A 12,499-nucleotide genomic window follows, 5' to 3' on the forward strand; every position below is an offset into this window, starting at 1 on the left:
TTTGATTTTAAATTTATGCCAATTTAAATGGGCAATTGCCTATATTTAATCTATTATTGTAAAAGAAAGATGACATAGCTTATTTATTAGAATATTAAACAAATTTATTAACATAATATATATATATATATATACTGTTAAAAAAATAAATACGTTATATTGTTAAAATCTGGACATTTATTATGAGCATAAATATGAAAACGATTTTCCATTAAAATCGGCTATTTATTAGGGTCATTAATATGAAAGATATTAAGACAACATGGCTTCATTTATTAGTTTGAAATTAAGACAACATCCCTTAAATTGCTAATCCAAGATCCGAATAGACTAAAACCCGGGTTAAACCCGGATCCAAAAGAATTAAAGCAAAAAAGTACTATAAAAATGTATATGTAGATTCTTAGATATAAAGGAGACTGTTAAGACTACACCATACAGGCTTTTAGACCAAAAAAGAGCCAACGAATAAACTTGCATAGACGTAGAGATTGAGGATTCGCAAGTTTAGGAGAACCGTTAAGCAACAGGACAAGTAACTTCAACCAATAATAGTCGCATATCCATAGATCCAGATGTTGATTGAAGACAAGCATAAATACACATACTACACATGTGACAACATAATATATTTTAGTGTACTAAGTAATATAATACGATTGAAAACTTAAAGTTGATAAACGGAAAATGATACCTCTTCATTACAGTTCAATTATATGTCTAATGAAAGTCGTTCCAGTGATGTGATCGATTTGAGGAGGTTCTCGAGATCTTGCTGAACATCATTATATGCCACTTCTAGCTTTGGCATATGCCCAATCAGATAGGAGAAACCCTCTCTTTCATCCTCAATTTTGAAGTACTTTAAAGAAGGGGTAACTATCACATACTCATCAGAAGAAAATCTACACCGCAAGGACGGGAAACAAGTAACGCTCTCATATTGTCATTCTCATCTCGTTCACTAGTCAGATCTTCCAGAACAGGGCAATAGCATAGAAGCAATCGAAGAGATTCTTAGTTTTGAGTGAAACCACTAGCTTTCGCCAAGCTCTTGTAAAACATACGGTTCCTTTTTGGTAAATATAATTCAGATCTTCTTAAATCTTTTTTAAACTTTAATAGATCAAATCCTAAGATGTCATTTGCAAGATTGTTACAGTCTTATATATATATATATATATCTCTTTCAAACCTAATGATTCGAATCCTCAACTGAATACGAGGTTGCATGTGGGTGAACCACGGAAACAACATTTCACCTCCCTCTCCATCTCAAGCTTGTTTTGTCCTTGTCCGATCGAAATTGTTGCAGTCTTTAACCGGCAAGACTTTCTCAAAATATATGTCGCCAGAGCTTTCCCTTCTATGGAATCATGGTTACCTAACCACTTGAAAGTTTGGAGACTCGACCACAAACATTGAGGAACACTAGTCAGTTGATTCCAGCAACCCAGTCTATCCATACCATCACGTGAAAATTGTTCCTTGGATTAAAAATAAGAGTTAGATGAAAGGGCACATTATATTACATTGAATTTGAACAAAATTAGTAATTTTCTATCGAAGAAACTTACCTTGAACTTCAAGTTTCGTAGTTTGGGAGAAGCTTTGAGCAACCAGTATAGTAACTTGGACCAATATGCGTTATAGATACTAAACTTCAGATCCTTAAGCTCATCAAAGACAATATCATCACCATATACACCAGTGACAACCTGTACAAAGACGGTTTTAGTAATTTAAGAGATATAGTGATGAGATTGAAGAATTGAAGACTATCAACGGATTCAAATTACCTCTGTCATGTTGTTTTGTATAAGCAATGAAAGTCGCTTGACAGAAGTGACACATTTGAGAAGCTTCTTGATATTGTGACCAGCAGTGATGATATCTGCCTCCTCCAGCTTAGGCATATTCACAGTCAAACATGAGGAACGTGTACTGATATCTGTAGCTTTGAAATACTTCAAAGAAGGAGTATCTATCACATACCCTTCAGAAGAACATAGATCTGAAATCTCAAAGGATAAACTAAGCAATGAGGGGATGATAACAGCGAACTTTCTCACATTGTCGAATGGAGATCGTTCCACAACTAGATCTTCCAAAACAGAGCAATTAGATAAAAGCCGTTGAAGAGATTCTTCATCTGCGTATATCACATGTTGAAGGTGCAAAGTTTTCAAGGAGGGGAGGCAAAAAACATGAGGAACATCAACGAGAATGTTGTTTCTTAGTTTCAATGTCACAAGTGATTTGCAAGTATACAAGCTACTCGGTAGTAATGCATTACGTTTTCCCTTGAAAGGATAAAAATTAACGCTTAGCTCCTGAGCACAACGAGAAACTGCAATTTCAACCCACAATTTGATATCTTCAGGTTGAAATAGTGTAGTGTAAAACGTGAGACACAAGCTCTCTATGACCGGAGAGGAATGTAATGGAAGATTCTTGTCAATAAAAAGCAGCATCCGCAGGCTTTTTGCCAACAGTAAAGAATCGGTTATACTGTCACCCTCCCTTGAGAGCATATTTCGATTATATAAGCTTATGTCATCGTACTCAAGTTTTGGCACCCGCATCCAAAGAAACTTCCATTGCTTCGATAAAATACTCGTGCTTACAGCAACTTTTGTTGGAAGAAACGATAAGATCTTCACGAGCAATTCATCATCAGAAAACCAAGTGATCTTGTCCATATCTTTTCTCTTACCCAGTCAGAAGAATAGTAACAATGAAATGTAGAGGCAGGGAATAATAAAAACAGAGAAATAGAACAAACCCTAGAAAATCTTCAATTTGTCAAAACCCTAAGAAGGTAAATCAAGGAATCGGATATAAGTCTCTTTATATGTAAATAAAAAAAGTGGATTTTGGAATTGGAGAAATATACATTATATTGTTTTTGAAAACTAATCTTTTTTCCAAGCAAATTTATTGAATTATCCTTACTAGTGAATACAAATACTATAATACCTAAACTAAAAAAAAAAAAGTAAGTAAAGTTGTCGGTTAAGAAAGTTATTGTTTTAACAAATTATAAATTCTTAGTATACATATTTATATAATATCTCGTATGGATAAATTAGGAATATATGCAGTATTATCCACGAGATCGTAATCAATAACTTTGAAATATTCAAAGAAGGAGCATCCACGAGAATCTTGTAATAGTTTCAAGGAAACAAGCAATTTGCAAGTATACAATCTTCTTGATTTCTTGAAAATGTGTTAGGATAGCCCGAACCAGGTGAATAAACAATATTCAGCTCACGTACGCCGAGAAACTACAATTCCAATCGATTCGATATCTTCATGTTGAAATGGAAAAGTACTAAACTTGAGATGCAAGCTTTCTAAGACCAGATTCCCATGAATTGGCAAATTCCTTTTAATGAAACGCCGTAGCCTCTTCTTGCATCTAGAATTGATGTCATTGAACTCATGTTTTACCCATGTATTGGCAAATTCAGAATTGATGTCATTGAACTCATGTTTTTGGCCCCCTCTTCCAAAGAAACCTCCATTGGCAACTAGTAGAAACGTAAAAGCAGAGCAACAAAGTAGTAACAGAGGAACGAAACAGAACCCATGGAAAAAAGCTTGAATTCTCCCGACGTGACTAGATCCAAATTCTAGCTCATTTCTATCAGATTAAGAGATTATACGTATGTTTATATATAAGCTCAGCACAAAATGAGAAATCAGTGTGGAATCCAAACTACGGAAGTGGAGCAGAAACGAACTAGTTCTCAGTAGACCTGTTACAAATCAATGCCAATAGTGGATTTGTCCTCTGCTTATATAGATGATAAAGCTTGTTTTTTTTTAACTGTTTCTGTGAGTACAAATATGTACACATAATGATTACAGAGGTTCTAGGGATTAGATTGGAACACTCAAGGAATGTCCTGAACAACTTTGAGAGGATTATTGTCATTTAATGTGCTCTTGTTCTATATTAATATAAGAAACACATGAGGATAAACCAAATGCAGATGAGGTTCTAACTTTTAGATCAATAGAGACAACAATCCACAAGATGTTTACTAAACAGATATTTCAGGACAAGTTAAGTTCATTTCTTCTTCCTTTTTTTCAGTCGAACAAGAGCTCGCATGTACTGGAACCACGCGGCGAGGATGACAACTCCTTGAGCATCTCATGTTTCTCTAGCAGAGTACTGGTGGGCTTTGGAGAGATAATAGCTGTCTTCAATCGAATAGCGTGTTTTAAGATAAATGTCGCTACTTCTTTCTGCTTTTGTGATCCTTCGTATAGTTCCCACTTGAACGTCTCAAGGTGAAATAACAAACACTTGGGAAGAGAAACAGGTTGCTTCCAACAAGCCCGGGGACTAGGGGCACGTCGAATATGTTTCTGAGATCAAAATTTGATAAAGAGCTATAAGAACTTCAATGCTCTGTACAATCAAAACTGAAACCGAAGGTGAAATTAACAGAAATATGTACCTGGCGGAGTTTAAGAACTCTTAGTTTAGGTGAATCTTCAAACAGTCTGGTAAGTAAATCCCACCATCGTGGCGCACATGTGCATAGTTCCAGATGGACAAGCTGAGAGAAAACGGTACCAGTGGGATAAGCAGCCTGCATTTAAGAACATCAAGTAAATCAAATCAAATCACAAGAAACCGACATTATTTTTGGTTCAGGACTTCAGGTAATAAAAAGAGAGATTACATCTGAAGTGATCAGACATAGCGCAAGGCGCTTGACAGAGGTAAGAGATCCCAGAAGTTTCTCAGTATTTTTGTAAATAACATCGACATTTGCCTCTACCACCTCAGGCATATTCTCAATATAACAAAAGCCACCCCAATAGTCTTCAATGTCTACGCGCTTCAATCTAGGGGCATCTATCAAGAACCCATCATCATCTCCCTCAAAAGCTTGTGACGATTTATGCAAAGATAGAGTCTTTAAACATGGAGCAGTAATAGAAACGACTTTAACGTTGTCACCAGGGCATCTTTGCACAACCAAATCTTCAAGACTAGAACAGCTGGATATAATCCGAGGAAGTGACTGGTCATCTAAGTACTTCACATCTAGAAGGTGCAATGTCTTGACGGATTGGAAGCAAACATAACAAGAAGCATCAACAAGACTTATGTTTTCGAGTTTCAGAACCGCAAGCGTTGTACAAGTAAACAAGCACTTAGGCAATCTAATAGGCTCTTCACCAGAACAATAACTGATATTCAGCTCACGCACAAAGCGGTCTACCCCAATTCTAACCCATACCCCAACATCTTTCTCTGCGGTATAACATAGCGAACCAATACTGATATTCAAACTCTCCAAAGTCGGAGCCTTGTGTAGTAACAAAGACCTATCAACAAACTGTGAAAACCTTGGATATGTATTATCATGAAGCCTTAGATCATAATTGAGCCTAGGGACTAATGTCCAAAGAAACCGCCATCGTTTTGACAAAAGACTCGTCACCATAACATCTTTCGTTGGAAGCCATGATAATATCTGTAAGAGGAAATCATCTGGTAACTGACTAAGCCTATCCCTATAACTAACCATTTAGATTACACAATTTGTCACAAATGGCTCTGGTTCCTGCAAAACAAATGAGAATACGAAACAAAGTTAAAGTTCTGGGTAGCTTAATTATATCAAGAACTAAAGAACACAACCATAAGCAAACATTGAATCCGTAGGAAGAAGAAACCCACAAAACTAACCCTATGATACAGTCTAGACAAGTCCAGCGATAGAGAAAAGAACGATTCTTGAACTGATTTGAGTCAGAATCGCAAAGAAACTGGTTCGTGCGCTTTTGGGTTTAAATCAATTCACCTAGCTATGATGAGAAATCTGGTGGATAACAAGGATTGCTTGAAAACCCATGAAGAATTTAGCAGAAACTTACGATTTTATAGCCAAATTGTTGCTTCCGTGACGAAATTTGTAGGTTTTCTCTGTCTGTGAAGTTGTGCGAGAAGAAGTAAAGAGAACTCGGTATTTCAATTATGTTGGTTTCGGTTCAATTAAAGGCCGGTATGATTTTGGAACGATCTTCTACCAAACCAAAATTAATAAAAAAAAAAAAAAAAAAAAGAGAGGAAGATTACTAAATTGAAAAATGTATAGTTAGAATTTATAATATATATATGATTCATTATACAATGTAACTAACATTATAAAACCATTGTAATTAAAATTGACGAAATTTGTAGGTTTTCCAGTGGTGTTCAATTATGTTGGTTTCGGTTCAATTAAAGACCGGTTTGATTTTTGGAACGATTTTTAGAAGCAAGACTACCAAACCAAAATTAATCCAAAAAAAGGAGCAAGATTACTAAATTAAAAAAAAAAATGTAGAGTAAGTAGAATTTATTAAATATATATGATTTATTTCACAATGTAATTAAAATTTATTAAATATATATGATTTGGTTATTGAAATAGTAAATCAGTCTGATTTTTGTTATGAAATAAATTGATTCACATTGTTTTTTGTTCGGTTCAAATTAGCTAGTATATTATCCAAAGATGAAAGATATAATGAAGAATGCAACACATTAAAACCCTGAAACTTGAAAAGTAACATCTACGACTACAAGAACATAGTCCTCTTGAGTTTCAAGATCATATGGATTTAACATGCAGATCAAATGGACGTTATAGTTAAATTGAGCATAATAGTTTATGCGGTCGGGTGGTGGTGTTTCAAGGCCATGGCGTAATTTCACTCTTTCATGAGTTCAATTCTTACTTGATACAACATCGCATTGCGGTCCATATTTTGTCGCTTGTCAGTGGCAACCATGATTGTGTCAAAACGATGGCGTATTGTCTGGACAATGGTGCCTAAACTTGAGTACAAATACACTGATGATGAAATCGGAGGTATTTGTAGGTTTATTAACATGTCAATGAAACTTCACAAGGCACCTGTTTTAGAAACCTTGCGTATCCATTCTCGACCGGTTGATGCTAAAAAGTGGATTGCAAACGCAGTTGATCGCCATGTGCGTGTTCTAGAGCTCAAGCTACTTAGATCAAGAACACTTACCAAGTTGCCTGAGAGTCTTTACACATGCAAAACACTTTGTGTTCAAAAGAAAAAAATATCGTTTCAGCTTGTCTTCTCCACTGAAATAGAATGGAGATTTTAAACTTTTGACTACTCTTTCTTTTTTTTAAAATCATATTTTCAGTCATTTTGTTATTTGAGTTCCAAGGCTTTGCAAGTATAACTCAATTCTCATAAAATCAATAAAAACAAGAATGCAAGAATTTGTTGTTTAGGAATGTGTTGTCTGTCACACATGCAGTCTTACTATAAGTTTACTGTTTTTGAGACACCGGCACATACTATAAGCTTACAGTTTTTGTATTTTATTTGGTAGTTCCTGTGTTCACAATAATTCTCTGTCCTGTCTCCTGAGAAAATCCAATGAGCTTGAAATAAGGAAGAACTTTGCTTAGTTAATCATTTTCTAAGCTTCTCAAGGAATCATTATGTCACTATGAGTTTAAGTGGAACAAAAAACACATAAGTAACATGCTGTGAATAGGAACTTGACCAGTCTCTATTTATCTTCTTGTAGTTTTTGTTAAGCTCCTCTGTTTCTAGTAGTGATATTCTCGACTTTTACACCTTTTTGTTACGTTCTGCTCTAAGTCTCCTTTATATGTGGCCAACAAGACAGGAGTCGACCCTACCAAAAAAAAAACAAGACAGGAGTCGATGAATCTTTGGGTTTTTTTTACGAGAAGCAAACTTCATTCATTCGTTCTTTTATACGGGGACGGTTCAGGCTTTTCCGGTTTAGAAAAATAATAACGGATGTAAAATAAAATCTATATACATCAGTTTATAGGATTCTGGTTTTGGTTGAGTTCAGTTTTTCTTAGATTGGTTTTATCTTATCTCGATCAGTATCAGCTTCACTTTTTGTTTTTGGTTATCTAAAATGTGTATATATATATATATATATATAAACCACTTTCACCCTCATAAGAACGTAAAATCTTTTATTGCTTGGATATGTGAAAATTTCTTAATAACAAAATGGTCTAGGGTTTTGGATTATTAGGGTTCGTCCATCGCCTCGACGCCTCCTCGTCTACATTTCTTATGCTCGTCTATTTCTATAATCTTAATTACGAATTCTTAGCCCTATGTCGTCATTAGAAGCCGAAAGTTGTGTTGTTTCCAGAGACAGGATCAGTGCCCTGCCGGACGACTTGCTCATTCAGATTTTGTTGCTTGTCAAGACCAAAGATGCAGTTGCCACCATGTTTCTGTCAAAACGATTGCGTTTTATATGGACAATGGTGCCTAAACTCGAGTACATAGACACTGGTGATGAATGCGAAAGCCTTTGCGGTTTTATTAACAAGTCAATGGAAGTTCACAAGGCACCTGTATTAGAAACTTTGCGTATCCGACTAGGTGAAAAATGTCCTATTACTGTAGATGTTGGAAAATGGGTTTCAAAGGCAGTTGATCGCTTTGTGCGCGAGCTAGAGGTTGAGCTTCTCTGGACCGCAGAATCTATCAGCTTGCCTAAGAGCATTTACACATGTAAATCGCTTGTGGTATTGACTCTCTCGGGCAAGATTCTCGTGGATGTTCCTTCCTCGGTTTGCCTCCCGTCTCTCAAAATATTGCGCCTTGTTTATGTGGTCTACAAAACGGTAGATTGTCTCGTCAGGCTTTTATCAAGTTGCTCATTTCTTTATCGTGTGCTCGTGAACATAAGTGATTGTGGGGAAGACGTTTTATTGAAGAGGAATTTGACTCACTTTTCTAGGCCGCATATTTTTGTTCTTTGTAACGCTGATGACAAGTTTATGAGTTCTATGCCCTTGGTCAGGTCTCTCAGTCTGCGTTTGAAAGATCCAATGGTATCAATTTCTATCTCTAACTTTATATCCTTCTCACTCTTTCTTGTTCATTATATTTATCTTAGTCCTTCAACTTTGTCACTGTAGGCTGTGAATTTTAGTGGCATTACCTTCTCTCGACTTATACAGATTATACTAGATCCAAGATACCATCTCTGGATAGATCTACTTCAAATAATTCTTAACGACTCTCCTAATCTTGGGATGCTCCATATCCATCCTGTAAGTAACAATACAATAAGTCAATATCCTTATGGCAACCCACATATGTATAAACTGGTCCTTAATTCTACTTCTTGAATTTGATGTCCTTGGATCCAGGAAAAAGGATTTCTACCTGGGTATATCCCATTGTCATGGCACCAATCTAGTTATGTTCCTAGATGCTTGTCGTTCCATCTAGCGATCTTTGAGTGGATAGAATACGGAGGAAGCAAAGATGAGGAAGAACTCGTGAGATACATCCTTGCAAACTCGAAGTGTTTAATCAAAGCGAAAATCACATTGAGATCAGAATTCAACCATGAAGAGAAAGAGAAGATAGTAAAGGAGTTAAAATCTATGTTTAGAGTTTCAACAAAATCTAAGCTTCTCTTTGAATAAAAAAAAAAAAAAAATCGCCTCTTTGCATATGATATTTAATTTCTGTGTGGATTTTAAGGATAATTTCGCCATTTGAAATGATCTGTGTTTGCTATGATGTACTTTACCACTTGTGTTTTTTGGGTTTGTGCCTATGTACTGTCTCCACTCCAAAATCTCGATATGCGATGATAAACATTCATGAACAGAACTCGGCTGGTTCCAACGTTCCATTGGGTCAATGTATTGGATACAAATGAAACTTATATGCACCACATATGTGTGTTAGCCCTAGACAGGAGAGAAACTGAAAAACACAAAATTAGAAAGAAATACTACATATCAACTTAAGCTTGAGAACTCAAAGTCTTGGAGCACCTTTTTAAGTTATACATATAAGTAGATTTCGCCACTCCTTTGAACATTTTTACAGCTCTAGATGTTCAAGATACACTTATTTACCCAATACTATAAGGATATTATAATGTTAACCTGCAGGTTAATATATCAAATGAGGTAATTAAAAGGTTAGAAAGGAAACAAAAAAAAAAAAAGTAAAGGTCAGTTTTGATATAATAAATATTTATTGGTCAAGCAATTATCTCTTTATGATAATTATGTGATATATATAAATACTAAAATTGATATAAGGAGACTTTCAACAACGTTTCTCGCCTCTTTCTGTGGCTGTGTCAAGGTGAGAGTAGTCTTCCTCCAGATTCTTGATCTTATTACTCTTCTTCTCTCTTTTTTCTTTCCCTAAAAATTAGGCTATATCTTTGTGTATTTCTATGTGAAAAAGGTTTGATCGCCCAGCCTCTGATATGCTTAATTTATGGAAAATTTCAATGTTTGAGAGTTAATTACGAATTTCTGGAACAGATCCTTGCATCACCAATTTAACTTCCATTAAATGGGATAAGAACGGTTTGGCAACATAATTTTTATGGTTTCCTTATTTTTTTAGGGTTTCAATATGTAGGATTTTGAATCTGTATATGTATGATTGGTTAAAGATATAAGTCACTCTTTCCTATTTTAAACGTATGTTTCACAACAGTATAGCTTCCGTTGAAACCAGAGTAGTATGTTACAATGATATGTCTGTTTCTTATTGGCGTGTAGGACAAAAAGCAATGGCAGATAGCAGAAAAAGGAAATTGTATAGAGTGGGTTTTCTTGGTGATTTTGTTACGGCCTTTGAAAAAGGAATATACACTGATATTATTCTTAAACCTGGTGGTGATGGGCCTAAAATTCCCGCTCACAGAGCTATTTTGGTAACATCTCTAAACTTGATGAATAATCTGTCTATGGATTTTTACTTCACAATCGACTTTGTTAGATTGCGGGTTTAAGAACCGATAAACCCAATTATACGTCTTGTTTGGTCTCGTTGCTTATATGTTTTGTCATAAGCATTGATATATTGTCATTAGTTGGTAAAGTTCACTCTCTTGAAATTCCTATGAATAACTCTCTCATTAACTTACGTAGTATATTACTCCTAACTGATATAAATAATGGTCAACTTGATTGGTCGGGTTAGCATAATGCACACTTTAGATCTTGATTTCTCTATCGTATTTATGTGTAACTCCGAATTTATGTGAAGTTCATATGTAGCTTATAGCAAATGCTTATGACAGAAACCTCATATATTAAGTTTTGTTATAGAGTCAATGGAATTTTAACTAAGTTTTGTTGTTTACCCCACAGGCAGTGAAGTCGAAAGTGTTTAGCTACATGTTGGCCTCTGATGAATTCAAAACTTCAATAGAGAAATCAATTACCATTCCTGACTTGAGTTATGAAGAACTAAAGACTCTACTTGAGTTCTTCTATAGCGGGGTCCTGAGTTTCGCCAACATACACAATCGAGCTCTCTATCTTGCTGCTGACAAGTATGACATAGAATATCTCCAAGATGTTTGCAGAAATCAGTTAATATTTTCTATTAGTGTGAGCAATGTTCTCGATATCCTTGAGCTATCCAGTATCCCTTCAAGACAAAATCTTGATGGAATATGCAATAAGTTTTATCGTCAAGCACATGGAAGAGATCGTAAATTCCAATGGATACAAAACATTCGTTCGGAGGAACCCTGATTTAAGTTTGGATATCACAAAGGCCTATGTGATCTATGTTTAAGTTCATGCATATGTTTTCAGCTTCAAATTTTCAAAAACGGTTGCACTTGTTGTACAAACGTTTATTTTTTTTTTAATATAATTTAACATTACATTCAAAAAAAAAAATAAAAAAAAATAAATAAACCTTGCAATGTCGGAGCATTTTCTCATTCTACGCCATCTAGCCAGAACTAGGCTTGTTTCAGTATTTTTGCAGCTTCAGACTTAAAGATTTCTGGACTACACTACTCTGTTTTAAAAAAAAAAATTTTAAAGTTCGAATTATTTAGAGAGCTACTAGTGTTTTCATTACACAGTCCAATCCAAAAATATGTTGCCTCTTGACACCTTCGTAGATAATTTCAGTCTGACATGTAGCAGTTGAACATATGAGCACAGATTATAACTTCTTGAACATATGATGTTTCTCAGTAGATTTTGAGGAGAATTTCGACGTCTTTAGATCAGCGTTTGCTATTTAACTCTCAGGTAGTCAGGTTGATCACAAACATTCTCGACATTCGCCTTGACCAGCTCCGGCATCTTTTCAAACTGTAAAAATATACTGAAATGGTCTCTAATATTCCTTTTATCGACTCCATTGGCTAGAGGGTATATGAGGTGAATGGAGAAAGGCCTAAATACTTACTTCGCTGTACCTAAGTAAGTTCCTCTAATCCTCTATTTCTGACTAACAGAGACTATGTATCAAGCGGTTAAAACACGAATGCAGAGTTTAGGCTTCTCTTTTCTCGTACCAACCATTTATCAAAGTCACAACTTATAAAACTTTTCATACAATGAATCTCTATATTATTTGTGAGATGACTTGTTTAGCAAGGTAAACAAGGCATCTCCTCTGTTTCAGCTATATATGCTTATTGGATTGA

At 35.2% G+C, this 12,499-nt stretch overlaps 3 protein-coding genes and 1 pseudogene across 4 annotated transcripts; 2 read left to right on the plus strand and 2 right to left on the minus strand.

The window, feature by feature from the left end:
- Positions 1–1,196: 1,196 nt before the first annotated feature.
- LOC110225855 (putative FBD-associated F-box protein At5g56410) lies at positions 1,197–3,812 on the minus strand. The gene is made up of 3 exons (XM_021015999.1): positions 1,800–3,812; positions 1,578–1,718; positions 1,197–1,487 (listed from the first exon to the last, which is right to left on the minus strand). Exons 1-3 carry the CDS (start codon positions 2,700–2,702, stop codon positions 1,212–1,214), a joined length of 1,320 nt encoding a protein of 439 aa, XP_020871658.1. The 5' UTR covers positions 2,703–3,812; the 3' UTR covers positions 1,197–1,211.
- A 124-nt stretch (positions 3,813–3,936) lies between these two features.
- LOC9300531 (F-box/FBD/LRR-repeat protein At5g56420) lies at positions 3,937–6,003 on the minus strand. 2 transcript variants are annotated; one of them, XM_002866101.2, is made up of 4 exons: positions 5,908–6,003; positions 4,704–5,594; positions 4,476–4,610; positions 3,937–4,383 (listed from the first exon to the last, which is right to left on the minus strand). In XM_002866101.2, the coding sequence occupies exons 2-4, from the start codon at positions 5,556–5,558 to the stop codon at positions 4,102–4,104; spliced, it is 1,272 nt and encodes a 423-aa protein (XP_002866147.1). In that variant the 5' UTR covers positions 5,559–5,594; positions 5,908–6,003; the 3' UTR covers positions 3,937–4,101. The 2 variants fall into 2 exon arrangements, with proteins under 2 accessions (XP_002866147.1, XP_020871659.1); XM_021016000.1 differs by having other exon boundaries at positions 5,720–5,974.
- Positions 6,004–8,022: 2,019 nt separating this feature from the next.
- LOC110228432 (putative F-box/FBD/LRR-repeat protein At5g52460) lies at positions 8,023–10,519 on the plus strand. Its single transcript, XM_021025962.1, has 3 exons — positions 8,023–8,894; positions 8,982–9,116; positions 9,216–10,519. Exons 1-3 carry the CDS (start codon positions 8,166–8,168, stop codon positions 9,495–9,497), a joined length of 1,146 nt encoding a protein of 381 aa, XP_020881621.1. The 5' UTR covers positions 8,023–8,165; the 3' UTR covers positions 9,498–10,519.
- Positions 10,513–11,628, plus strand: LOC9302222 (annotated as a pseudogene).
- The last annotated feature ends 871 nt before the right edge of the window (positions 11,629–12,499 follow it).

The sequence above is a fragment of the Arabidopsis lyrata genome (genome assembly GCF_000004255.2).
Source record: "Arabidopsis lyrata subsp. lyrata unplaced genomic scaffold ARALYscaffold_8, whole genome shotgun sequence".
Classification (NCBI taxonomy): Eukaryota; Viridiplantae; Streptophyta; class Magnoliopsida; order Brassicales; family Brassicaceae; genus Arabidopsis; species Arabidopsis lyrata.